This window comes from Oncorhynchus keta, chromosome 34 (genome assembly GCF_023373465.1).
Source record: "Oncorhynchus keta strain PuntledgeMale-10-30-2019 chromosome 34, Oket_V2, whole genome shotgun sequence".
Classification (NCBI taxonomy): domain Eukaryota; kingdom Metazoa; phylum Chordata; class Actinopteri; order Salmoniformes; family Salmonidae; genus Oncorhynchus; species Oncorhynchus keta.
The window spans coordinates 67020964-67047373 of NC_068454.1; the positions used below are offsets into that span (position 1 = coordinate 67020964).

General features: G+C 46.1%; 1 protein-coding gene across 3 annotated transcripts in view; it reads left to right on the forward strand.

Moving 5' to 3' along the window:
• LOC118373995 (regulating synaptic membrane exocytosis protein 2-like) overlaps positions 1 to 26410 on the forward strand; it is a 257928-nt gene that overhangs the window by 48756 nt on the left and 182762 nt on the right. For 2 of the 3 annotated variants that reach the window (XM_052494501.1, XM_052494502.1), the window contains 2 exons: positions 2279 to 2510; positions 18022 to 18314. In XM_052494501.1, coding sequence (XP_052350461.1) covers positions 2279 to 2510; positions 18022 to 18314 — 525 coding nt within the window. Of the gene's footprint in view, positions 1 to 2278; positions 2511 to 10697; positions 11224 to 18021; positions 18315 to 26410 lie in introns of those variants that run through there. The other variant, XM_052494503.1, reaches the window with a different exon arrangement.

The following is a 26410-nucleotide window of genomic DNA, read 5'->3' on the forward strand; positions in this document are numbered from 1 at the left end:
AAGACCCACCTCTTGGCATCGGAGACATAAAAGTTACAGTTTTCAAGCTAATTTCCTGCAGTTTTAGACATTTTGTGGAACAGAGAGATGTTTTGTTGTTACAGCGTCGAAGCCAATACCCTGCCATTCTACACATTTTGCCATGAGGCAGAGAGAAAACGTAGCAGTTTTCAAGCTTAAAGCTGGAGTCCTTAACTGAAACAATAACAAAAGGGGAATTCCACCTCTGTTTTGGTAAAACGCTGAGGGATGGGCCTGGAGAAATGTAACCACTCTCAAATTCAGAGATATAGCTATGGATTCAAGGACTGACCATCTATGATATCAAAATGATAGTTTTATCAATGTTCTGAGGCTATACAGTGTTAGTTACATTTACATTGTTTACAAACATTGGAGTGAAACAAGCAACATGGGGTTTTGATGGGCTAAGACAGTTGAACTAAACTCATGAGGCATTTATAAGTTATATTCTTCAAGACTAATCAAGTATATCATGGTATTCCCATACCAATGGATGTAGCAACTAAAGATTCTAGGTTTAAAGTACTTGAAGTATGAAGTTGAAAACATTTGAATTGGTGAGGCACTGTGGATACCAAAATCCCTGTGAGCCTCCCAAGCCCATGTGACCCAGGGTTAAGAACACAAGTTGTAGATGAATTATGTTACATTGTATTTTATTGTATTGTATTGTATTACACCGTCTAAACTTATTCCACAGATCCCTTGGCCCAAAGGTAATCTGTGGTTAGAACTATTCTTTTTTGTGTGTGTCTGGCCGCAGAGATAAGGGAGGTAAAGGCAAAAAAAAGGCCATGGTGGCAAAGTAAATACAATATAGCAAGTAAAACACTGGAATGGTAGATTTGAAGTGGAAGAATGTGCAAAGTAGAAATAAAAATAATGGGGTGCAAAGGAGCAAAATAAATAAATAAAATAAATACAGTACATGCATACGGACGGTAAAATGATAGCTCTGGTAAATAATTCACGTGACTAATGAATGTTGCAGTGGAAAATGTGGAGACGACACCAATTCTAAACGCCATATCATGAAGTCAGCCAGGGTTTTAGTTTCCAAGGATACACCCGATTGACATGTGTCGTACAAAATGCATGCTGGTCTGTCTGTGTGAGGTAGCGTTTCAGGGTCCTCTGGTCCTCAGGTTCGATTGGACCTGTCATGTGTGGGTGTATTAGGAGAGTATAGGACAATATGACACTGAATGTACATCTAGTGTTTTGAGCAGGCGGTGCAGATTAAAAGAGAATGTTGAGCTAAAAGCTTCCTTCCAAATGGCCCCCTTTTCCTTATTTGGCACCCTTTTCCCACAGGGCACTGGTCAAAAGTAGTGCACTGCGTAGGGAATAGGGTGCTATTTGGGACACATACAAATACTTTGCCTACTGCGATCTATGTTCCCATCTGGTTCGTAGAAACAATGTCTGAAGACTTGAAGGGTTGACGTTGTTTCAGTGATCCACATGGAGGCCTACTCAATAGTCTGATTCCTCTGGACTGTCTAAAGGCACTGTTAGCCCGATGGTTGGATGGATGCTGTAGTGTAGGCTACCTAGTCATGATGTTGTTGCTGTGTAAACAGATTTGATGTGTTCTTTCCACTGAAGTGTGGGCATTGACATTTGGAGGGCTGTATTAGCTTACGTCTCCCGCCCTGAAATAGAAACACAGGTACAAATGATTCATTAAACTCCGGGAACCTGAGTAAGTGGAATTACGTTAGGCTCTTAAACGTACAATGCAAACTCTATACCTTCCTACCTGGTCCGCCTTGTTTCAGTAAAGATGGGTGCAACTCTATGTGAATGGAGATCTATAGTAACAGTACAACAATATGCAATGCAGAACATACTCTGAAACATTTCTAACTCTGACAGTTGTATGTAACAAACTGTAGGTTATTTGGTTGACAAAACCTTTTGGTTACACTTTCTATAAGTATATATAATCAAGGCCATTATAAAGCATGTTCCTCATAGAAAGTGTTCCCTACATTTCTCTTAGAAAGGAATCAGAGCTACATATGCTGCTTTGCTGTCTACCAACACTAATGGACTTCACACAACATCCTGCAGTTAGCTCCAGCACAAAGACATCTGAAATGACTTCCTATCCCCTGAAGTGCATTGTTATACTCTGGCAAAAGTAGTGCACTTTAACAGGAGTAGGGACTAGGGAGACATTTAGGACAATGTTTCTGTTCTGAACTGATCTTTTCCTAACTGCGCTCCTCTCTTGCTTCCTTCCTTGCAGGAAGCTGCACCAGCAGTTTGAGAGCTACAAGGACCAGGTGAAGAAGATGGGGGACGATACGACCCCGCAGACGGGGACGACAGGAGAACCCCAGAAGAACCCCAATGACTCTCCTACCTGCGGGATTTGCCACAAAACCAAATTCGCTGACGGCTGCGGCCACCTCTGTTCATATTGCCAAACGAAATTCTGTGCTCGGTGTGGAGGACGAGTGTCTCTGCGGTCAAATAAGGTGAGGAGGTTGAGCCTAGCTACCTCTGTTTGTCTGTGTCTATGAACGCACGTACACACACATACAGACCTGCATGCATACCTGACAAAAATGTTGATTGTTCTCTTATAAGATTACACACACACACACACACACACACACACACACACACACACACACACACACACACACACACACACACACACACACACACACACACACACACACACACACACACACACACACACACACACACACACACACACACACACACACACACACATGGACATGTTTTTGTAGTGATTGTCCTCTTGTAAGATTACAGTGAGAAGGTGGAAGTCACTTGTCAATACAACACGTTTTCTACAATCACATGCAGGCCAGTCCAGTCCAGCTGCCGTGAGAGAGGTTTTTTTTGTTGCTGCTCTCTCTCTTGGCTCCCAAAAATAGCCTGACTAGTACATCCATTTCTGTCTCAAATCAAATCCTCCACTGGGTTATGAAACATTAGTGTGAAATCAGAAACGGGGCCTCAAGCCAGATACAGACAGTGGTGCAGCTCACAACACATCCTACTGACGATCTATACCATATACCAACTCCTACTAATGTTTCTCCCATTCATACTCTCTGCATTACTTTGTTAGACTCTGACTGTAAATGTGGTGAGGGATGATTCTAGATGCAGTGATTTCTTCAGGTCTTGTTTTCAGTTTGGTGTCAGGTAGCCTAGCGGTTAAAAGTGTTGGGCCAGTAGCCAAAAGATTGCTGGTTTGAATCCCAGAGTCGATGTTCCCTTGAGCAAAGCACTTAACCCTAGTTGCTCTGGATAAGAGGGTCTCCTAATTATGTCAAATGTAAATCTCTTTCTTTACCACTGGGGGGAGCTTCTCCCCTGGCGTCTCACAACAGCCCTAAATCTCATGTCTGCTGTGTATTACCATGCTGCTCCACTGTCTAACTAACTAACCTTGTTGTGAAATCCTCCTACAGAGTGATTTATTATTATGTGACCTAGTGTTTATGCTTGGTACCGTCCAATACCCTCACTGTCGGAATGCGATGTGTCAAAGTGTACTAATGTCACTCACAATCTTTCTCCCCGTTCCTTTCTTCCTCTCTCTCTCTCTCTCTCTCTCTCTCTCTCTCTCTCTCTCTCTCTCTCTCTCTCTCTCTCTCTCTCTCTCTCTGTCCCTGTCTTCCTCTCTCTCTCTCTCTCTCTCTCTGTCCCTGTCTTCCTCTCTCCCTCTCTCTCTCTGTCCCTGTCTTCCACTCCCTCTCTCTCTGTCCCTGTCTTCCTCTCTCTCTCTCTCTCTCTCTCTCTCTCTCTCTCTCTCTCTCTCTCTCTCTCTCTCTCTCTCTCTCTCTCTCTCTCTCTCTCTCTCTGTCCCTGTCTTCCACTCCCTCTCTCTCTGTCCCTGTCTTCTCTCCTCTCTCTCTCTCCCTCTCTCTCTCTCTCTCTCTCTCTCTCTCTCTCTCTCTCTCTCTGTCCTCTGTCTTCTTCCTCCTCTCTCTCTCTCTCTCTCTCTCTCTCTCTCTCTCTCTCTCTCTCTCTCTCTCTCTCTCTCTGTCCCTGTCTTCCACTCCCTCTCTCTGTCCCTGTCTTCCACTCTCTCTCTCTCTCTCTCTCTCTCTCTCTCTCTCTCTCTCTCTCTCTCTCTCTCTCTCTGTCCCTGTCTTCCTCTCTCTCTCTCTCTGTCTGTCCCTGTCTTCCCTCTCTCTCTCTCTCTGTCCCTCTCTCTCTCTCTCTCTCTCTCTCTCTCTCTCTGTCCCTGTCTTCTCTCTCCTCTCTCTCTCTGTCCCTGTCTTCCACTCCCTCTCTCTCTGTCCCTGTCTTCCTCTCTCTCTCTCTCTGTCCCTGTCTTCCTCTCTCTCTCTCTCTACTCTCTCTCTACCTCTCTCCACCTCTCTCCACTCTCTCTCTCTCTGTCCCTCTCTCTCTCTCTCTCTCTCTCTCTCTCTCTCTCTCTCTCTCTCTCTCTCTCTCTCTCTCTCTCTCTCTCTCTCTGTCCCTGTCTTCCACTCCCTCTCTCTCTGTCCCTGTCTTCCACTCCCTCTATCTCTGTCTGCTGCATTCCTGCTCTCACGGAATTGCAACAGGAGGACAAAGTGGTTAGCAAATCCTTTTCCAACCTTTTTTGCATCTCGACTAAGAAATGTCTGAATAGAAGCATCGCTCCTTCGCCCCCATAAGATGCTTCGCTGACTGTAATATACACATACAGTAACCTGAATACATGATTTTTGACCGATCACATCTGTGAGTCAATCATATCATGTTGGAAGGCCAGACCAAAACGGAACATACAGTTGAAGTTGGATGTTTACATACCACAAATTTCTTGTTAACAAACTATAATTTTGGCAAGTCGGTTATGACATCTACTGTGTGCATGACACAAATAATTGTTTACAGACATATTATTTCACTTATAATTCACTGTATCACAATTCCAGTGGGTCAGAAGTTTGCATACACTAAGTTGACTGTGCCTTTAAACAGCTTGGAAAATTCCAGAAAATGATGTCATGGCTTTAGAAGCTTCTGATAGGCTATTTTACATAATTTGAGTCAATTGGAGGTGTACCTGTGGATGCATTTCAAGGCCTACCTTCAAACTCAGTGCCTCTTTGCTTGACATCATGGGAAAATCAAAAGAAATCAGCCAAGACCTCAGAAGAAAAATTGTAGACCTCCACAAGTCTGGTTCATCCTTGGGAGCAATTTCCAAATGCCTGAAGGTACCACGTTCATCTGTACAAACAATAGTACGCAGGTATAAACACCACGGGACCACGCAGCCGTCATACCGCTCAAGAAGGAGACGTGTTCTGTCTCCTAGAGATGAACGTACTTTGGTGCGAAAAGTGCAAATCAATCCCAGAACAACAGCAAAGGACCTTATGAAGATGCTGGAGGAAACGGGTACAGAATTATCTATATCCACTGTAAAATGAGTCCTACTGTGGGGGGGAAAAGTATTTAGTCAGCCACCAATTGTGCAAGTTCTCCCACTTAAAAAGATGAGAGAGGTCTGTAATTTTCATCATAGGTACACTTCAACTATGACAGACAAAATGAGAAAAGCAATCCAGAAAATCTCATTGTAGGATTTTTAATTAATTTATTTGCAAATTATGGTGCACAAAATAGATGGCATCATGAGGAGAAAAATTACGTGGATATATTGAAGCAACATCTGAAGACATCAGTCAGGAAGTTAAAGCTTGGTCGCAAATGGGTCTTCCAAATGGACAATGACCCCAAGCATACATTTACATTTACATTTAAGTCATTTAGCAGACGCTCTTATCCAGAGCGACTTACAAATTGGTGCATTCACCTTATGACATCCAGTAGAACAGTCACTTTACAATAGTGCATCTAAATCTTAAAGGGGGGTGAGAAGGATTACTTATCCTATCCTAGGTATTCCTTAAAGAGGTGGGGTTTCAGGTGTCTCCGGAAGGTGGTGATTGACTCCGCTGTCCTGGCGTCGTGAGGGAGTTTGTTCCACCATTGGGGGGCCAGAGCAGCGAACAGTTTTGACTGGGCTGAGAGGGAACTGTACTTCCTCAGTGGTAGGGAGGCGAGCAGGCCAGAGGTGGATGAACGCAGTGCCCTTGTTTGGGTGTAGGGCCTGATCAGAGCCTGGAGGTACTGAGGTGCCGTTCCCCTCACAGCTCCGTAGGCAAGCACCATGGTCTTGTAGCGGATGCGAGCTTCAACTGGAAGCCAGTGGAGAGAGCGGAGGAGCGGGGTGACGTGAGAGAACTTGGGAAGGTTGAACACCAGACGGGCTGCGGCGTTCTGGATGAGTTGTAGGGGTTTAATGGCACAGGCAGGGAGCCCAGCCAACAGCGAGTTGCAGTAATCCAGACGGGAGATGACAAGTGCCTGGATTAGGACCTGCGCCGCTTCCTGTGTGAGGCAGGGTCGAACTCTGCGGATGTTGTAGAGCATGAACCTACAGGAACGGGCCACCGCCTTGATGTTAGTTGAGAACGACAGGGTGTTGTCCAGGATCACGCCAAGATTCGTAGCGCTCTGGGAGGAGGACACAATGGAGTTGTCAACCGTGATGGCGAGATCATGGAACGGGCAGTCCTTCCCCGGGAGGAAGAGCAGCTCCGTCTTGCCGAGGTTCAGCTTGAGGTGGTGATCCGTCATCCACACTGATATGTCTGCCAGACATGCAGAGATGCGATTCGCCACCTGGTCATCAGAAGGGGGAAAGGAGAAGATTAATTGTGTGTCGTCTGCATAGCAATGATAGGAGAGACCATGTGAGGTTATGACAGAGCCAAGTGACTTGGTGTATAGCGAGAATAGGAGAGGGCCTAGAACAGAGCCCTGGGGGACACCAGTGGTGAGAGCGCGTGGTGAGGAGACAGATTCTCGCCACGCCACCTGGTAGGAGCGACCTGTCAGGTAGGACGCAACCAAGCGTGGGCCGCGCCGGAGATGCCCAACTCGGAGAGGGTGGAGAGGAGGATCTGATGGTTCACAGTATGGAAGGCAGCCGATAGGTCTAGAAGGATGAGAGCAGAGGAGAGAGAGTTAGCTTTAGCGGTGCGGAGCGCCTCCGTGATACAGAGAAGAGCAGTCTCAGTTGAATGACTAGTCTTGAAACCTGACTGATTTGGATCAAGAAGGTCATTCTGAGAGAGATAGCGGGAGAGCTGGCCAAGGACGGCACGTTCAAGAGTTTTGGAGAGAAAAGAAAGAAGGGATACTGGTCTGTAGTTGTTGACATCGGAGGGATCGAGTGTAGGTTTTTTCAGAAGGGGTGCAACTCTCGCTCTCTTGAAGACGGAAGGGACGTAGCCAGCGGTCAGGGATGAGTTGATGAGCGAGGTGAGGTAAGGGAGAAGGTCTCCGGAAATGGTCTGGAGAAGAGAGGAGGGGATAGGGTCAAGCGGGCAGGTTGTTGGGCGGCCGGCCGTCACAAGACGCGAGATTTCATCTGGAGAGAGAGGGGAGAAAGAGGTCAGAGCACAGGGTAGGGCAGTGTGAGCAGAACCAGCGGTGCCGTTTGACTTAGCAAACGAGGATCGGATGTCGTCGACCTTCTTTTCAAAGTGGTTGACGAAGTCATCTGCAGAGAGGGAGGAGGGGGGGGGGAGGGGGAGGAGGATTCAGGAGGGAGGAGAAGGTGGCAAAGAGCTTCCTAGGGTTAGAGGCAGATGCTTGGAATTTAGAGTGGTAGAAAATGGCTTTAGCAGCAGAGACAGAGGAGGAAAATGTAGAGAGGAGGGAGTGAAAGGATGCCAGGTCCGCAGGGAGGCGAGTTTTCCTCCATTTCCGCTCGGCTGCCCGGAGCCCATACTTCCAAAGTTGTGGCAACATGGTTTAAGGACAACAAAGTCAAGGTATTGGAGTGGCCATCACAAAGCCCTGACCTCAAACCTATAGAAAATTTGTGGGCGAGCAGGGAGGCCTACAAACCTGACTCCGTTACACCAGCTCTGTCAGGAGGAATGGGCCAAAATTCACCCAACTTATTGTGGGAAGCTTGTGGAAGGCTACCCGAAATGTTTGACCCAAGTTAAATAATTTAAAGGCAATGCTACCAAATACGTATTGAGTGTATGTAAACTTCTGACCCACTGGGAATGTGATGATAGAAATAAATGCTGAAATTAATAATTCTTTCTTTCTTTCTTCATTTTTTTTCTACTGTGTTATTGACTTGTTGATTGTTTACTCCATGTGTAACTCTGTGTTGTCTGTTCACACTGCTGGGCTTTGTCTTGGCCAGGTCGCAGTTGCAAATGAGAACTTGTTCTCAACTAGCCTACCTGGTTAAATAAAGGTGAAATAAAATAAAAAAAATAAAAAAATTCTCTCTACTATTATACTGACATTTCACATTCTTAAAATAAATTGGTGATCCTAACTGACCTAAGACAGGTATTTTTTACTACGATTAAATGTCAGGAATTGTGAAAAACGGAGTTTGAATGTATTTGGCTAAGGTGTATGTAAACTTCCGACTTCAACTGTACAAAGTATATGGCAGAAAATATGTTTCGGTATCTTTGTTCCATTTTCAATGCAAAGTTTGGACCATATCCCTGTCAAAGTTTCCCCTTAACAGCTATAACTGAGCTGAATGAGCTGAGAGTCCACCTCCATTAGACCGTCTTTCCACCGGCTGCCAAGGCTGCCTGTCTGTCTTTGTTGTTGACTGATTATGGGTGGAGGATGGGTTTCCTCTAGAGTTGTAGCCTACAGATGGTGTTGAGTCGTGGCTGTGGGCTGGCAGGAGGCAGCAGCAGCAGTAGGGTTGGGACAGTGTGATGAGTAGCGGGAGTGTTGGCAGATCTGCCCTGGGATCAGATCAAAGGATAGGAGGATAGGCCAACTGCTGCCCTGCACACTGTTAGCCTGGTATTGTCGCAATCTGTCTTCTTGGCCATGAAAATACATAGGTTGCATCCCAAATGGCACATGCAGCTAAAGTATTTGAAAGGAAAACAGTTGTTATTACTGGTCTGGAGGTGGAGGAGGTGCAGTAGAGGAATGGAGATGGAGATGGAGATGGATGGATGGATGGATGGATGGATGGATGGATGGATGGTGGCGGTGGAGGTGGAGGTGGAGATAGATATAAATGGATGGATGGTGGGGGTGGAGGTGTAGGTGTACATACAGTACATTCAGCAGATGTGCTGCTGTCTCAACCAGAGCGACACAGTTTACACAGACACTGCCTCCCCTGTATCTGGTTGCAGGGCTCCAAGCCCTCACAGAGCCCTCAAGGCCAGCTGATTCAGGGGTTTGGTTCCCAGACAGGGCTGGGTGACCAGATAGTTTTTCAACCCAAGGAGGGGGATGTCACTGGGGGCCAGACTGCTGGGCCTCTGAGGGCAGTGCCTCTGAGGGCAGGGCCCATGGACCTAAAGGATGTCTCAAATGGCACCCTATTCCCTATATAGTGAACGACTTTTGACCAGAGCCTTACACATGTTGGACACAATAAAGCCCTTTCATGTTTACAAACACATGCCGAGTGCACACAGACTCACACACAACAATTTTCATAGTCTCATAATAAGAATAGATGTTGTGTTTTTGCAAGTTTGTTAACTAAGACTATATAGCTCAGTTGGGGATGCTTTGGTCAGCCCAACCACCTGCAGTAGCTTGTCACGTCTGAAAGCTTGTGTGTCAGTCAAAGAGGTGCTTGTGGTGGTGGTGAAATCTGTCCTTTTTCCATCAGTATTCTCTTTCCTTCCCACAACCAGTGGCAGCCGTGATGAGAGATCTCTTGTTCTGTGAAACGGCATCAATATTTACACGCCTCAGTGTCTGGGGCCTCTAACAGAGCTGTTGGACACTGGAATACGATAGGACAGACTTGCTGCTGAGAGTTTCACAGAGAGGCAGGAGAAGAAGCAGGAGTGAAGGTTTGAGATGGATTTGAGCTGCATTAAACTGAGCCCCGAGATGATTTATTTTCTTATGTAGTCTAGTATAGCCTATCAGACTCATGGTTATGACAATAAAACATGATCTTTTGTTATATATCTTTGCTTGATATTAGCCTACAGTAAAGAGGTGAAGGACATCCAGTCTGATTGGACAGTACTGAGGGCCTTTATATGTAACCACAGGTCAGTATAGTCTAGGCTCAGCTGCTACACAGTACACATCTTATACAAGGAATGATTTTGGAGATATAGATGGAGACTTTGAATGACATACTGTGCACTATGTACATTTTCTGAACCCCCAGAATCCCCAGAATCCTCCTCCTTATAGGAAAATGCCTCAGGAATCAACAGTCTCCTGAGACCAAGTCATTCGTGATTAATGCGACTTTTGAGGACATCACATGTGCTGTGCTGCTCTTGGGTCTCAGCTCTCATTCACTCTGTTGCAAACGAACATACCTCACACTTATTGGATCTTTCTGGCCTCGTCAGAGTATAAAAACCTAATATTCCAGTGAATTTAGAAGAGCACGTTGTTGTGGCGCATCAGAAATAGCTTGGTGAGTCCCTGAGCGTCACGGGCGTGTAACGGCACACATTGGATTCTTTGAGCACAGTTGGGCCGCCCAGCACCATGGGGGGACGCGCTGCATTTATAATGAGCTCAAATAAGCCTCGGTAGCGGGAGACTCACACCCGCATCTATTAGTAATGAAGACTTAACTAGTAGGTCTTATACAGCGGCGGTAAAACATGATTGCACGTTTTATTGCTCACTCTTGCACATCTTTCCTCCCACGAAGCTGCTTCTGTATGCTTCTTTTTTGTGTTCCGCGTTTCAAAATTGGAATCTTTTACTGTATTTATGAAGGGGCTGTATCGTTTTCTATTTGGAATCCTTTACTGCATTTATGAAGGGGCTGTAGCGTTTTCTATTTGACATGGTGGCAGACACGTATTTAGTTATTTTCTGTAAATAATCTGTTTAGAAAATAATTATGCTTGGAACATAAGACTGTCTGACTGTCTGGTAATTATTTGCAGCCTGAACAAATCACATACATTATTAGCATCGCTTAACCTTCACGCGGGCAACATTGAGCAGAGCTAGCTGCCTGCCTGTTGTCCGACTAGGTACTGTCCGCGGTGCTGAACGGTGTTGAAGGTCGGCGCCCGTCTTGTTCCCTCGGTTCTTCCTGATTTTACTGCACACTGCCCCGTGACATTTCCACCAAATTAGGATTACATACACTTTTTTCCTGCACGGACACGATGCTTCCCGTCGTTATCATGGGTAAGCTAAATGTAAAATTGATTGTCTTGGCGTGGAAGTCATTCAATACGATGGGCTCACAATCAGCCGTTTGGATACTGCTTGTACAATGCACATGTATGCTATAGACTGTTGTGCACTGTTTGCATAAGTAGTCAGAGTATTTGAATGTAGATGATCATATGACCAATGCTGAATTAATTACAGACTATTATGAATGCCTACATATTATAAACACCTTGTTATAGCCTAGGTGAGGGCAGGTAGTCTGGATACGTTTATTTGGATGTTTTAGGCTATGTAGTGCTAATTTTCGGTGAAAGTTCTCATTACATCACGTTCTCTGAAATTCTGAATATATATGGTCATTTCTAAAATGTATGTGAAACGGTGAACAGCTCTTTGATAAGCCGACATGCCAAATGCTCAAGTAAGACCAAAAATAGACGTTTGGCTTTGTAAATAATGTCACAGGGCTTAGGGGGGTCTGTGAAAGACATCTGCCATATCTCTCTGTGTGAATCCAGTCTCTCCATTTCTCAAGCCGCTCTCATCTTTCTCTCTCACGTCTTTCTGAACTTTGGTAAAATAAGGGTCTATTATTATTACCGCGCGCCCGACACACTAAATTTAGAACCTCATTAAAATGTGATGCACCACGTGCCAGACAGTGTTTGAGCACGTGAGAGTCGGCTCTTCTTTCACCTCTATTTAGGCGACACGGTTTCAGGAAACATACTTTAATACGTGTTTCCCTCTGTCTTTTTGAGATCTTTACACACACACATTTAGAAGAATGTGGTATATTTCATCCTAGGTAGGTTATATATTTTACATCACACGTTTTAATAACACATTTAAACGTGTGTTGCATGGGGGGAAAAGGAGTGCAGAATGATTGAATAGGTGTTGCATGTTTCAGACACAGTCGACTCAAGTGCAAACTCAGTTTCAAAGCCAAGATGTTCCCAGACATGTTCCCTTAAAGAATGAGTTTTTAATGAGCTCAGTTAAGTTCAGGCCAGGTGAGACTGGGAGGGAAACAGGCAATATGATACCTATGACAGTCTATTCACCATCACATTCATATTTGACCATGATGCACATCTCTTTATAGTATGTGATATTTTTGTTCTCTGAATGCTATGAACAAGATACAGTAACATTTGATGTTTGGGAATTTATTTCGTCTGAAAGATATGAAACCAAGTATGTGTTTTTGTCTCAAAAAGAACAGTGACTATTTGGACTCAAGTAATGCAACAATGGTTGAACAATGGTTGAACAATGGTTGAACAATGGTTGCAATTCTCTTAAAAATGAAAAATGGTCACCGTGGTATTTTCATTGTCCTATAGCTTTGAAGTTTGATAAAATCATGCTTCTCAACTGTTTTTGTAGGATGCTGTTGTAGTGTAGTGCTGCTTCTTGGCCACAAGAGAGAGCTCAATGACTGAGTGAGTATTGGTTACTGGAACATATGCATCAGATGCATTGTCTCCTCCCTCCCCTATTAACTTCACTTTGATGTAGTGTAGCGCCACAGGCTTGACAGCTAAACAAAGCTCAGCACAAACTGGGATAGCTGAAGGCTGCTCTCTATCTTACAGGACTTTCAGTCAATGCTGTAAATCGTCTTTTAGAAAGTGATGAACATACACTACATTGATCATCGAAAGCACCACCACAGCACCACCCTTGTAATAGGCTATAGCAGTGTTTTGCTGTAGAGAATTGCAACACACGAGGTTGTCTGAACGCTAGGCCTGCTCGTTTTAGATAGAAGTTATTGATTCAAGTCCAGATGGATTATATGGAGTAAATAGATGGAATAAAATATATTTTTACGGGACCAAATGCAAATGAGAAAGATGATAAGGATGTATGAACCCACCTTGAGTTTAAATTAAAAAACATTAGATAACAAATGACATGTCAATCTAAAGAGCTTGATAGTACCCATCGTTACATATCAGTAGCTTACAGTACCTATGCTCCAGCACACCCTGCAAACAAGAACAACTATTAAATTGATCATAGTGATTCAGGAGTAACATTAAAACAGAACAATATGCCTCACCAACATTAGAAAACCTCAGCAGAAAACCCAAACTCAAAATTGTCATTGATAGGGGCAGCAGGTTGTCATTGATAGGGGCAGCAGGTTGTCATTGATAGGGGCAGCAGGTTGTCATTGATAGGGGCAGCAGGTTGTCATTGATAGGGGCAGCAGGTTGTCATTGATAGGGGCAGCAGGTTGTCATTGATAGGGGCAGCAGGTTGTCATTGATAGGGGCAGCAGGTTGTCATTGATAGGGGCAGCAGGTTGTCATTGATAGGGGCAGCAGGTTGTCATTGATAGGGGCAGAAGGTTTGTCATTGATAGGTTGTCATTGATAGGGGCAGCAGGTTGTCATTGATAGGGGCAGCAGGTTGTCATTGATAGGGGCAGAAGGTTGTCATTGATAGGGGCAGCAGGTTGTCATTGATAGGGGCAGCAGGTTGTCATTGATAGGGGCAGCAGGTTGTCATTGATAGGGGCAGCAGGTTGTCATTGATAGGGGCAGCAGGTTGTCATTGATAGGGGCAGCAGGTTGTCATTGATAGGGGCAGAAGGTTGTCATTGATAGGGGCAGCAGGTTGTCATTGATAGGGGCAGCAGGTTGTCATTGATAGGGGCAGCAGGTTGTCATTGATAGGGGCAGCAGGTTGTCAGCAGGTTGTCATTGATAGGGGCAGAAGGTTGTCATTGATAGGGGCAGCAGGTTGTCATTGATAGGGGCAGCAGGTTGTCATTGATAGGGGCAGAAGGTTGTCATTGATAGGGGCAGAAGGTTGTCATTGATAGGGGCAGCAGGTTGTCATTGATAGGGGCAGCAGGTTGTCATTGATAGGGGCAGAAGGTTGTCATTGATAGGGGCAGCAGGTTGTCATTGATAGGGGCAGCTGGTTGTCATTGATAGGGGCAGAAGGTTGTCATTGATAGGGGCAGCAGGTTGTCATTGATAGGGGCAGCAGGTTGTCATTGATAGGTGCAGCAGGTTGTCATTGATAGGGGCAGCAGGTTGTCATTGATAGGGGCAGCAGGTTGTCATTGATAGGGGCAGCAGGTTGTCATTGATAGGGGCAGCAGGTTGTCATTGATAGGGGCAGCTGGTTGTCATTGATAGGGGCAGAAGGTTGTCATTGATAGGGGCAGCAGGTTGTCATTGATAGGGGCAGCAGGTTGTCATTGATAGGGGCAGCAGGTTGTCATTGATAGGGGCAGAAGGTTGTCATTGATAGGGGCAGCAGGTTGTCATTGATAGGGGCAGCAGGTTGTCATTGATAGGGGCAGCAGGTTGTTAAGAGTGTTGGATCAGTAACCGAAAGGTCGCTGGTTTGAGTCGTCAAACTGGTAAGATGGGAAACTCTGCAGTTCTGCTCTTTAGCAAATTGAACAGCACAACTGCTCCCCGGACGTCAATTAAGGCAGCCCCCTGCACCTCCCTGTTTCAGAGGGGTTGGGTTAAATGTGGAAGGCATGCAGTTGTGCAACTGACTAGGTATCTCCCTGATTAAAGATTTTTACCTTAAAACCACATACCATATCATTACTTCCCTGGGACAAACTGGGAACTAGACAAAACCTTCAGGGCACCATGACACAACATCCAAAGAACGTCCTAAAAACGTTCTTGGGGACGTTCCCTGGACAAACTGCAAACTAGACAAAACCTCCAGAGGACCATGACACAACGTCCCAAGAACATTCAGGGGACCATGACACAATGTCCCAAGAATGTCGTAAAAATGAGAACTATAAAAAGTCCCCTAGAGAACATTCCCTAGGGACCATCACACAACATCCTAAGGACTAGTAAAAGGAAAGTCCTGAGAACATCCTAAAAAGGTCCTGAAATGGTCATCAGTGATGTCCTGGGAATGTACAGGGTCCCTCAGGACTTTCCTTTAGACATCGGTCCCACAGAGAACATTCCCTTGGGACTATCATGCAATGTTCTTAGAATGTTCTCAGAATGTCAGTGGGATAACTTCGCGCCAAAACCCTTAAGGGACCTAATGGGAACATCGCTGAATGTCCTCAGGACGTCCCTTGTTTGCTGGGACATTTAGTGGGCTACATATGCCATTTCTATTCCTCCGCTAGGTTTGGAGCACTAGGTTTTTTAAATGTTCTATATTTGGGTGTAGGTTCAATGACTATGAAATGTGCAAACATGGGGAGAAATGGCCCAGCCTGGGGGCTGTCCCTTCCTCTCCCCTTCCTCCCCCACACCCACCCCCCTGACTGCACTCAGCCGTGAAGAGTTAAGCGGTGGGGTAGGAGGGAGGAGGGACTGCAGTCTGGCTGCAGTGAACACACCTCTGGCAATCAGCACAGCTGCTTGACCTGTGTGTGTGTGTGCATGTGTGTATTTGACTGTATATGTGCGTTTGGTTTAGGGACTATTACAGATGCTAACAGTAGTCTGTCAGAGTGGGCCAAACTGACGCTCTCTGCTGCATCACTGGACGGACTGTTAGAGCGCACATGCTGTGTGAGTGTGTGTGTGTGCTGACACCACTTCTGTGTGACTGAGGAGTATGGCTTCAACCTTAAACCTTATCATTAAATAATCTCTACTGTGATCAACCACTGCTTATATTTTTCACCATTTTCACTTTTTAGTGCATTAGTCATCCAGGTTATGTTTGGGTGCAGACCAGGCTGAGGCTGAGCTATGCTTAGCATGCCCTGCTCAGTATTCATTTGGCCTGTGTGCGTATGTCTTCCTGGTCAGTTTTGGAATACTCATGTACTATTGGGTATGTGCTGATGAGATAGAAGAGCCCACTGCATGTCCAGTCTGAAGCTCAGAATGTGGTTCATTATTATTGGCAGATTGGAGAACTGACTCTTGTGAGCAGTAAATAAGTAGGTCACGTCGTGCCATGCTGGCTGATGTACAAGGCTCTCTCTATCTGGGAAAGAACTGGGCTATGTTAAGCACAGAGGGAGATTGGAGTAATGAACAGGAGGTGGGACCTGGTGTGGAGGTAGCGGGTGCGTGTGTGTGTGCGCGTGTGCATGCTTGTGACTGGTATGGAGGTTGTGTTTGTGTGCGCGCGTGCTTGTGACTGGTATGGAGGTTGTGTTTGTGTGTGCGCGTGCTTGTGACTGGTATGGAGGTTGTGTGTGCGCGTGCACGTACTTGAGAAGTATGGAAGTAGAGTGTAGCCCCCACCCCGGTGGTTCAGACATCTGATTGTCTGGGATGATAAGGAGACAACCTCTCATTGGTCATGCCATGGCCTTCCGAATATGACCCCTAGCCAGTTAGCCAGCCAGTTAGCAAGCCAGCCACTAAGTCAGTGGAGGGTTGTGTAGTGTGCTCTTTAAGCCCAGCCCAGCCAATAGTAATCACAGTAATACACTACAGTACTGCAGCTCAATGCTCTGACTACAGGACCAGAGTCAGGCTATAACTAGCGACTGGAGGACACTGCTGCTGGGTTGTGTGCAGCTGCCTACCTGTCTACTGTACATCACTGCTGTCAGTCAGTCTGTCAGTCACTGGCCATCAGCCTGAGTTCCCCATGGACCCTGATGCCCTGCACCATGTTCCCTCAGAGAGAGAGGCGCCAGGCAGCTCAGGTGGCTGCCTATTTCTTCCTTTCCACTAGGCATAGCTCCTCCTCCAGACTAGGGAGGGTGGTTGTTAGGGCAGAGTGAGGCTGGATGACCTGTGTCTGAGGCGGAGTGATCAGGTTGCATCCCAAATGGCACCCTATGCTAAATATAGTGCACTACTTTTTGATCAGGGCCCATAGCGCACTATGTAGGGAATAGGGTGCCATTTGTGAAGCAGCCCAGGGCTTTGAGGGCGGCTGTGCTGCGTCTGAGGTGGAGTGATCAGAGCTTTTGTCGGCTCCTGGATTTATGAGGCTAATGTGGAAGGAGGGGGCTGCAGACCACAGTTAGTGCTACTTCCTCTGTAGAGCTGCTGAACACAGTCTCTCTCCATCCCTCTGCTATTCACACACAGCTGTATTAAACAGTAGGGCTGCAGCTAGCTTCCTATTTAGATTCAGTTACTTACAGTACTGTGCACCACAAAGTTAGTACCATAGAAAGAGAATCACTCATTAATGACTCTGTAACCACCCACAACCAACCCATTGACTTAAATGGGGATACCTATTCTAGTGATTTTATTTCTATGGCTGGTACCCCATATAAGCAAGTGGTGTAAGTACTGTATGTACACTCTTAGAAAAAAAGTGCTATCTAGAGCCTTACAGGGTTCTTTGTCCTGTCCCCATAGGATAACCTTTTGAGAACTGTTTTCCACAGAGGGTTCAACCAGAAACCAAAAATGGTTCGACCTGGAAGCAAAAAGGGTTCTCCTGTGGGGACGGCCAAAGAACACTTTTGGAATCCTTTTTTTCTGAGAATGTAGGGGGATGTAGATCATATGAACTTCAGATTCCTCATCATACTCACAGACTGTCCAGTGAACTCAACATTATGTCCTGGATGAGATATGGTCCTACATACAATCCTAATATTCTCTCCCTCCTAAACACTTGCCCTCAGGCTACTGTATGTGTATGCAATATTACCAAATCATTCATATCCTTATCTGTATATTTACACTGTTTCCTACAATCTAGCAGGTTCAAGTATCCTTTTTTAATGATACTTGGCACGTCTCCTCTAAGGGTTGATCCATTCCATGACTCCTATCATTGTAGTTCATTTCTGTAAGCCCACCATCACCACCACCACCATCCCCACCACTGCAGATATCTAACCCCTCTGTCCTCTGTGTACAGGTTATGTGGGTATGCAACTTGTGCCGAAAACAACAAGAAATCCTAACCAAGTCGGGGGCGTGGTTCTACAGTGGCGCCGCAGGGCCACGGGGCGGGTCTGAGGGCCCCAGGGGTCGACGTCACGAGGAGGCCCCCCAGGAGAAGAAGGCCAAACTGCAGCAGGATCTCCTCTACCAGGGGCCCCCGGGGGACGTATCAGCAGACAGAAGCAGACCTCCCGGACTCCCCAGACAAGGCTCCCTCAACAACGGCTCAGGGCTGAGGCTCTCAGGTCCAGGACAGGACATAGACAGGTGAGTGCAGTGTGTGTGTGCAAGGTTGTGTTTGTGTTAAACACATTTGAACAATTCCCTCAGGGATTTGAGCTGCGTTTAACATTTTGATCATTATTGTGGAGGAAAACTGTCTGTTAAATGTGAAACCTGTTAAGGGAGGAAGTTGAGCCAAAGGGTTAGTTGAGCCACCCATTGTTTCTAGGAAACCATACACAAAATGAATAATGTGACCAAATATTTAGTAATGAAGGCATCATTTCATAGAGTCTGTGAAGGAAGAAACCACATGAAAAATTGACAAGTAAGTTACGTAAAAAAAACAATTGATTTATTAATGTAATGAATTTATTGTGTTATAGGTATCATGATGCTTGTATCTAAACCAAAGAAGATAGTTGTATACATCAGTTGGGATCTTTAAAAGCTTCAATATGAGGTCCTAGTCCTAGTATGAAAGTGCATCTTTCTAACTGTGTGGGCTAATATTTCAAAATGTTTACCTTTTTGGGGTAAGTTAAACCAATGGCCACCATACACCATACAAATTATGATTACCTTTAGTCAGTTTAATGCATAATATACATAGTATTTTTGCAATGTGTCATGCCTACAGTATGAACTCAGGAGTGCATTTTCATTGTTTCAGAGCAGACATCATCATGTCCTGTGTACACAAATGTAAAACAAGCGGGGGTCTACCCCCCCTTGAGGTTCTAGAGAGAGCAGACATCATCATGTCCTGTGTACACAAATGTAAAACAAGCAGGGGTTTACCCCCCCTTGAGGTTCTAGAGAGAGCAGACATCATCATGTCCTGTGTACACAAATGTAAAGCAAGCAGGGGTCTACCCCCCCTTGAGGTTCTAGAGAGAGCAGACATCATCATGTCCTGTGTACACAAATGTAAAACAAGCAGGGGTCTACCCCCCCTTGAGGTTCTAGAGAGAGCAGACATCATCATGTCCTGTGTACACAAATGTAAAACAAGCAGGGGTCTACCCCCCCTTGAGGTTCTAGAGAGAGCAGACATCATCATGTCCTGTGTACACAAATGTAAAACAAGCAGGGGTCTACCCCCCCCTTGAGGTTCTAGAGAGAGCAGACATCATCATGTCCTGTGTACACAAATGTGAAACAAGCAGGGGTCTATCCCCCCTTGAGGTTCTAGAGATAGCAGACATCATCATGTCCTGTGTACACAAATGTAAAACAAGCAGGGGTCTACCCCCCCTTGAGGTTCTAGAGAGAGCAGACATCATCATGTCCTGTGTACACAAATGTAAAACAAGCAGGGGTCTACCCCCCATTGAGGTTCTAGAGAGAGCAGACATCATCATGTCCTGTGTATACAAATGTAAAACAAGCTGGGGTTTACCCCCCCTTGAGGTTCTAGAGAGAGCAGACATCATCATGTCCTGTGTACACAAATGTAAAACAAGCAGGGGTCTACCCCCCCCCTTGAGGTTCTAGAGAGAGCAGACATCATCATGTCCTGTGTACACAAATGTAAAACAAGCAGGGGTCTACCCCCCATTGAGGTTCTAGAGAGAGCAGACATCATCATGTCCTGTGTACACAAATGTAAAACAAGCTGGGGTTTACCCCCCCTTGAGGTTCTAGAGAGAGCAGACATCATCTCATCATGTCCTGTGTACACAAATGTAAAACAAGCAGGGGTCTACCCCCCCTTGAGGTTCTAGAGAGAGCAGACATCATCATGTCCTGTGTACACAAATGTAAAACAAGCAGGGTCTACCCCCCCTTAAAGTTCTAGAGAGAGCAGACATCATCATGTCCTGTGTACACAAATGTAAAACAAGCAGGGGTCTACCCCCCCTTGAGGTTCTAGAGAGAGCAGACATCATCATGTCCTGTGTACACAAATGTAAAACAAGCAGGGGTCTACCCCCCCCTTAAAGTTCTAGAGAGAGCAGACATCATCATGTCCTGTGTACACAAATGTAAAGCAAGCAGGGGTCTACCCCCCCTTGAGGTTCTAGAGAGAGCAGACATCATCATGTCCCGTGTACACAAATGTAAAACAAGCAGGGGTCTACCCCCCCTTGAGGTTCTAGAGAGAGCAGACATCATCATGTCCTGTGTACACAAATGTAAAACAAGCAGGGGTCTACCCCCCCTTGAGGTTCTAGAGAGAGCAGACATCATCATGTCCTGTGTACACAAATGTAAAACAAGCAGGGGTCTACCCCCCCTTGAGGTTCTAGAGAGAGCAGACATCATCATGTCCTGTGTACACAAATGTAAAACAAGCAGGGGTCTACCCCCCCTTGAGGTTCTAGAGAGAGCAGACATCATCATGTCCTGTGTACACAAATGTAAAACAAGCAGGGGTCTACCCCCTTGAGGTTCTAGAGAGAGCAGACATCATCATGTCCTGTGTACACAAATGTAAAACAAGCAGGGGTCTACCCCCTTGAGGTTCTAGAGAGAGCAGACATCATCATGTCCTGTGTACACAAATGTAAAACAAGCAGGGGTCTACCCCCTTGAGGTTCTAGAGAGAGCAGACATCATCATGTCCTGTGTACACAAATGTAAAACAAGCAGGGGTCTACCCCCTTGAGGTTCTAGTGAGAGCAGACATCATCATGTCCTGTGTACACAAATGTAAAACAAGCAGGGGTCTACCCCCTTGAGGTTCTAGAGAGAGCAGACATCATCATGTCCTGTGTACACAAATGTAAAACAAGCAGGGGTCTACCCCCTTGAGGTTCTAGAGAGAGCAGACATCATCATGTCCTGTGTACACAAATGTAAAACAAGCAGGGGTCTACCCCCCCTTGAGGTTCTAGAGAGAGCAGACATCATCATGTCCTGTGTACACAAATGTAAAACAAGCAGGGGTCTACCCCCCCCTTGAGGTTCTAGAGAGAGCAGACATCATCATGTCCTGTGTACACAAATGTAAAACAAGCAGGGGTCTACCCCCCATTGAGGTTCTAGAGAGAGCAGACATCATCATGTCCTGTGTATACAAATGTAAAACAAGCTGGGGTTTACCCCCCCCTTGAGGTTCTAGAGAGAGCAGACATCATCATGTCCTGTGTAAACAAATGTAAAACAAGCAGGGGTCTACCCCCCCCCCTTAAAGTTCTAGAGAGAGCAGACATCATCATGTCCTGTGTACACAAATGTAAAGCAAGCAGGGGTCTACCCCCCCTTGAGGTTCTAGAGAGAGCAGACATCATCATGTCCTGTGTACACAAATGTAAAACAAGCAGGGGTCTATCCCCGCTTGAGGTTCTAGAGAGAGCAGACATCATCATGTCCTGTGTACACAAATGTAAAACAAGCAGGGGTCTACCCCCCCTTGAGGTTCTAGAGAGAGCAGACATCATCATGTCCTGTGTACACAAATGTAAAACAAGCAGGGGTCTACCCCCCCTTGAGGTTCTAGAGAGAGCAGACATCATCATGTCCTGTGTACACAAATGTAAAACAAGCAGGGGTCTACCCCCTTGAGGTTCTAGAGAGCAGACATCATCATGTCCTGTGTACACAAATGTAAAACAAGCAGGGTCTACCCCCTTGAGGTTCTAGAGAGAGCAGACATCATCATGTCCTGTGTACACAAATGTAAAACAAGCAGGGGTCTACCCCCCCTTGAGGTTCTAGAGAGTGCAGACATCATCATGTCCTGTGTACACAAATGTAAAACAAGCAGGGGTCTACCCCCCCTTGAGGTTCTAGAGAGAGCAGACATCATCATGTCCTGTATACACAAATGTAAAACAAGCAGGGGTCTATCCCCCCTTGAGGTTCTAGAGAGAGCAGACATCATCATGTCCTGTGTACACAAATGTAAAACAAGCAGGGGTCTATCCCCCCTTGAGGTTCTAGAGAGAGCAGACATCATCATGTCCTGTGTACACAAATGTAAAACAAGCAGGGGTCTATCCCCCCTTGAGGTTCTAGAGAGAGCAGACATCATCATGTCCTGTGTACACAAATGTAAAACAAGCAGGGGTCTACCCCCCCTTGAGGTTCTAGAGAGAGCAGACATCATCATGTCCTGTGTACACAAATGTAAAACAAGCAGGGGTCTATCCCCCCTTGAGGTTCTAGAGAGAGCAGACATCATCATGTCCTGTGTACACAAATGTAAAACAAGCAGGGGTCTACCCCCCCTTGAGCTTCTAGAGAGAGCAGACATCATCATGTCCTGTGTACACAAATGTAAAACAAGCAGGGGTCTACCCCCCCCCCTTGAGGTTCTAGAGAGAGCAGACATCATCATGTCCTGTGTACACAAATGTAAAACAAGCAGGGGTCTATCCCCCCTTGAGGTTCTAGAGAGAGCAGACATCATCATGTCCTGTGTACACAAATGTAAAACAAGCAGGGGTCTACCCCCCCTTGAGGTTCTAGAGAGAGCAGACATCATCATGTCCTGTGTACACAAATGTTAAACAAGCAGGGGTCTACCCCCCCTTGAGGTTCTAGAGAGAGCAGACATCATCATGTCCTGTGTACACAAATGTAAAACAAGCAGGGGTCTATCCCCCCTTGAGGTTCTAGAGAGAGCAGACATCATCATGTCCTGTGTACACAAATGTAAAACAAGCAGGGGTCTACCCCCCCTTGAGGTTCTAGAGAGAGCAGACATCATCATGTCCTGTGTACACAAATGTAAAACAAGCAGGGGTCTACCCCCCCTTGAGGTTCTAGAGAGAGCAGACATCATCATGTCCTGTGTACACAAATGTTAAACAAGCAGGGGTCTACCCCCCCTTGAGGTTCGAGAGAGAGCAGACATCATCATGTCCTGTGTACACAAATGTAAAACAAGCAGGGGTCTACCCCCCCCTTGAGGTTCTAGAGAGAGCAGACATCATCATGTCCTGTGTACACAAATGTAAAACAAGCAGGGGTCTACCCCCCATTGAGGTTCTAGAGAGAGCAGACATCGTCATGTCCTGTGTACACAAATGTAAAACAAGCTGGGGTCTATCCCCCCATTGAGGTTCTAGAGAGAGCAGACATCATCATGTCCTGTGTACACAAATGTAAAACAAGCAGGGGTCTACCCCCCCTTGAGGTTCTAGAGAGAGCAGACATCATCATGTCCTGTGTACACAAATGTAAAACAAGCAGGGGTCTACCCCCCTTAAAGTTCTAGAGAGAGCAGACATCATCATGTCCTGTGTACACAAATGTAAAACAAGCAGGGTCTACCCCCTTGAGGTTCTAGAGAGAGCAGACATCATCATGTCCTGTGTACACAAATGTAAAACAAGCAGGGGTCTACCCCCCTTAAAGTTCTAGAGAGCAGACATCATCATGTCCTGTGTACACAAATGTAAAGCAAGCAGGGTCTACCCCTTGAGGTTCTAGAGAGAGCAGACATCATCATGTCCTGTGTACACAAATGTAAAACAAGCAGGGGTCTATCCCCCTTGAGGTTCTAGAGAGAGCAGACATCATCATGTCCTGTGTACACAAATGTAAAACAAGCAGGGGTCTACCCCCCCTTGAGGTTCTAGAGAGAGCAGACATCATCATGTCCTGTGTACACAAATGTAAAACAAGCAGGGGTCTACCCCCCCTTGAGGTTCTAGAGAGAGCAGACATCATCATGTCCTGTGTACACAAATGTAAAACAAGCAGGGGTCTACCCCCCCTTGAGGTTCTAGAGAGAGCAGACATCATCATGTCCTGTGTACACAAATGTAAAACAAGCAGGGGTCTACCCCCCCTTGAGGTTCTAGAGAGAGCAGACATCATCATGTCCTGTGTACACAAATGTAAAACAAGCAGGGGTCTACCCCCCCTTGAGGTTCTAGAGAGAGCAGACATCATCATGTCCTGTGTACACAAATGTAAAACAAGCAGGGGTCTACCCCCCCTTGAGGTTCTAGAGAGAGCAGACATCATCATGTCCTGTGTACACAAATGTAAAACAAGCAGGGGTCTACCCCCCTTGAGGTTCTAGTGAGAGCAGACATCATCATGTCCTGTGTACACAAATGTAAAACAAGCAGGGGTCTACCCCCCCTTGAGGTTCTAGAGAGAGCAGACATCATCATGTCCTGTGTACACAAATGTAAAACAAGCAGGGGTCTACCCCCCCTTGAGGTTCTAGAGAGAGCAGACATCATCATGTCCTGTGTACACAAATGTAAAACAAGCAGGGGTCTACCCCCCCTTGAGGTTCTAGAGAGAGCAGACATCATCATGTCCTGTGTACACAAATGTGAAACAAGCAGGGGTCTATCCCCCCTTGAGGTTCTAGAGAGAGCAGACATCATCATGTCCTGTGTACACAAATGTAAAACAAGCAGGGGTCTATCCCCCCTTGAGGTTCTAGAGAGAGCAGACATCATCATGTCCTGTGTACACAAATGTAAAACAAGCAGGGGTCTACCCCCCATTGAGGTTCTAGAGAGAGCAGACATCATCATGTCCTGTGTATACAAATGTAAAACAAGCTGGGGTTTACCCCCTTGAGGTTCTAGAGAGAGCAGACATCATCATGTCCTGTGTAAACAAATGTAAAACAAGCAGGGGTCTACCCCCCTTAAAGTTCTAGAGAGAGCAGACATCATCATGTCCTGTGTACACAAATGTAAAGCAAGCAGGGGTCTACCCCCTTGAGGTTCTAGAGAGAGCAGACATCATCATGTCCTGTGTACACAAATGTAAAACAAGCAGGGGTCTATCCCCGCTTGAGGTTCTAGAGAGAGCAGACATCATCATGTCCTGTGTACACAAATGTAAAACAAGCAGGGGTCTACCCCCCCTTGAGGTTCTAGAGAGAGCAGACATCATCATGTCCTGTGTACACAAATGTAAAACAAGCAGGGGTCTACCCCCCCTTGAGGTTCTAGAGAGAGCAGACATCATCATGTCCTGTGTACACAAATGTAAAACAAGCAGGGGTCTACCCCCCCTTGAGGTTCTAGAGAGAGCAGACATCATCATGTCCTGTGTACACAAATGTAAAACAAGCAGGGGTCTACCCCCCCTTGAGGTTCTAGAGAGAGCAGACATCATCATGTCCTGTGTACACAAATGTAAAACAAGCAGGGGTCTACCCCCCCTTGAGGTTCTAGAGAGTGCAGACATCATCATGTCCTGTGTACACAAATGTAAACCAAGCAGGGGTCTACCCCCCCTTGAGGTTCTAGAGAGAGCAGACATCATCATGTCCTGTATACACAAATGTAAAACAAGCGGGGGTCTACCCCCCCCTTGAGGTTCTAGAGAGAGCAGACATCATCATGTCCTGTGTACACAAATGTAAAACAAGCAGGGGTCTATCCCCCCTTGAGGTTCTAGAGAGAGCAGACATCATCATGTCCTGTGTACACAAATGTAAAACAAGCAGGGGTCTATCCCCCCTTGAGGTTCTAGAGAGAGCAGACATCATCATGTCCTGTGTACACAAATGTAAAACAAGCAGGGGTCTACCCCCCCTTGAGGTTCTAGAGAGAGCAGACATCATCATGTCCTGTGTACACAAATGTAAAACAAGCAGGGGTCTATCCCCCCTTGAGGTTCTAGAGAGAGCAGACATCATCATGTCCTGTGTACACAAATGTAAAACAAGCAGGGGTCTATCCCCCCTTGAGGTTCTAGAGAGAGCAGACATCATCATGTCCTGTGTACACAAATGTAAAACAAGCAGGGGTCTACCCCCTTGAGGTTCTAGAGAGAGCAGACATCATCATGTCCTGTGTACACAAATGTAAAACAAGCAGGGGTCTATCCCCCCTTGAGGTTCTAGAGAGAGCAGACATCATCATGTCCTGTGTACACAAATGTAAAACAAGCAGGGGTCTACCCCCCCTTGAGGTTCTAGAGAGAGCAGACATCATCATGTCCTGTGTACACAAATGTTAAACAAGCAGGGGTCTACCCCCCCTTGAGGTTCTAGAGAGAGCAGACATCATCATGTCCTGTGTACACAAATGTAAAACAAGCAGGGGTCTATCCCCCCTTGAGGTTCTAGAGAGAGCAGACATCATCATGTCCTGTGTACACAAATGTAAAACAAGCAGGGGTCTATCCCCCCTTGAGGTTCTAGAGAGAGCAGACATCATCATGTCCTGTGTACACAAATGTTAAACAAGCAGGGGTCTACCCCCCCTTGA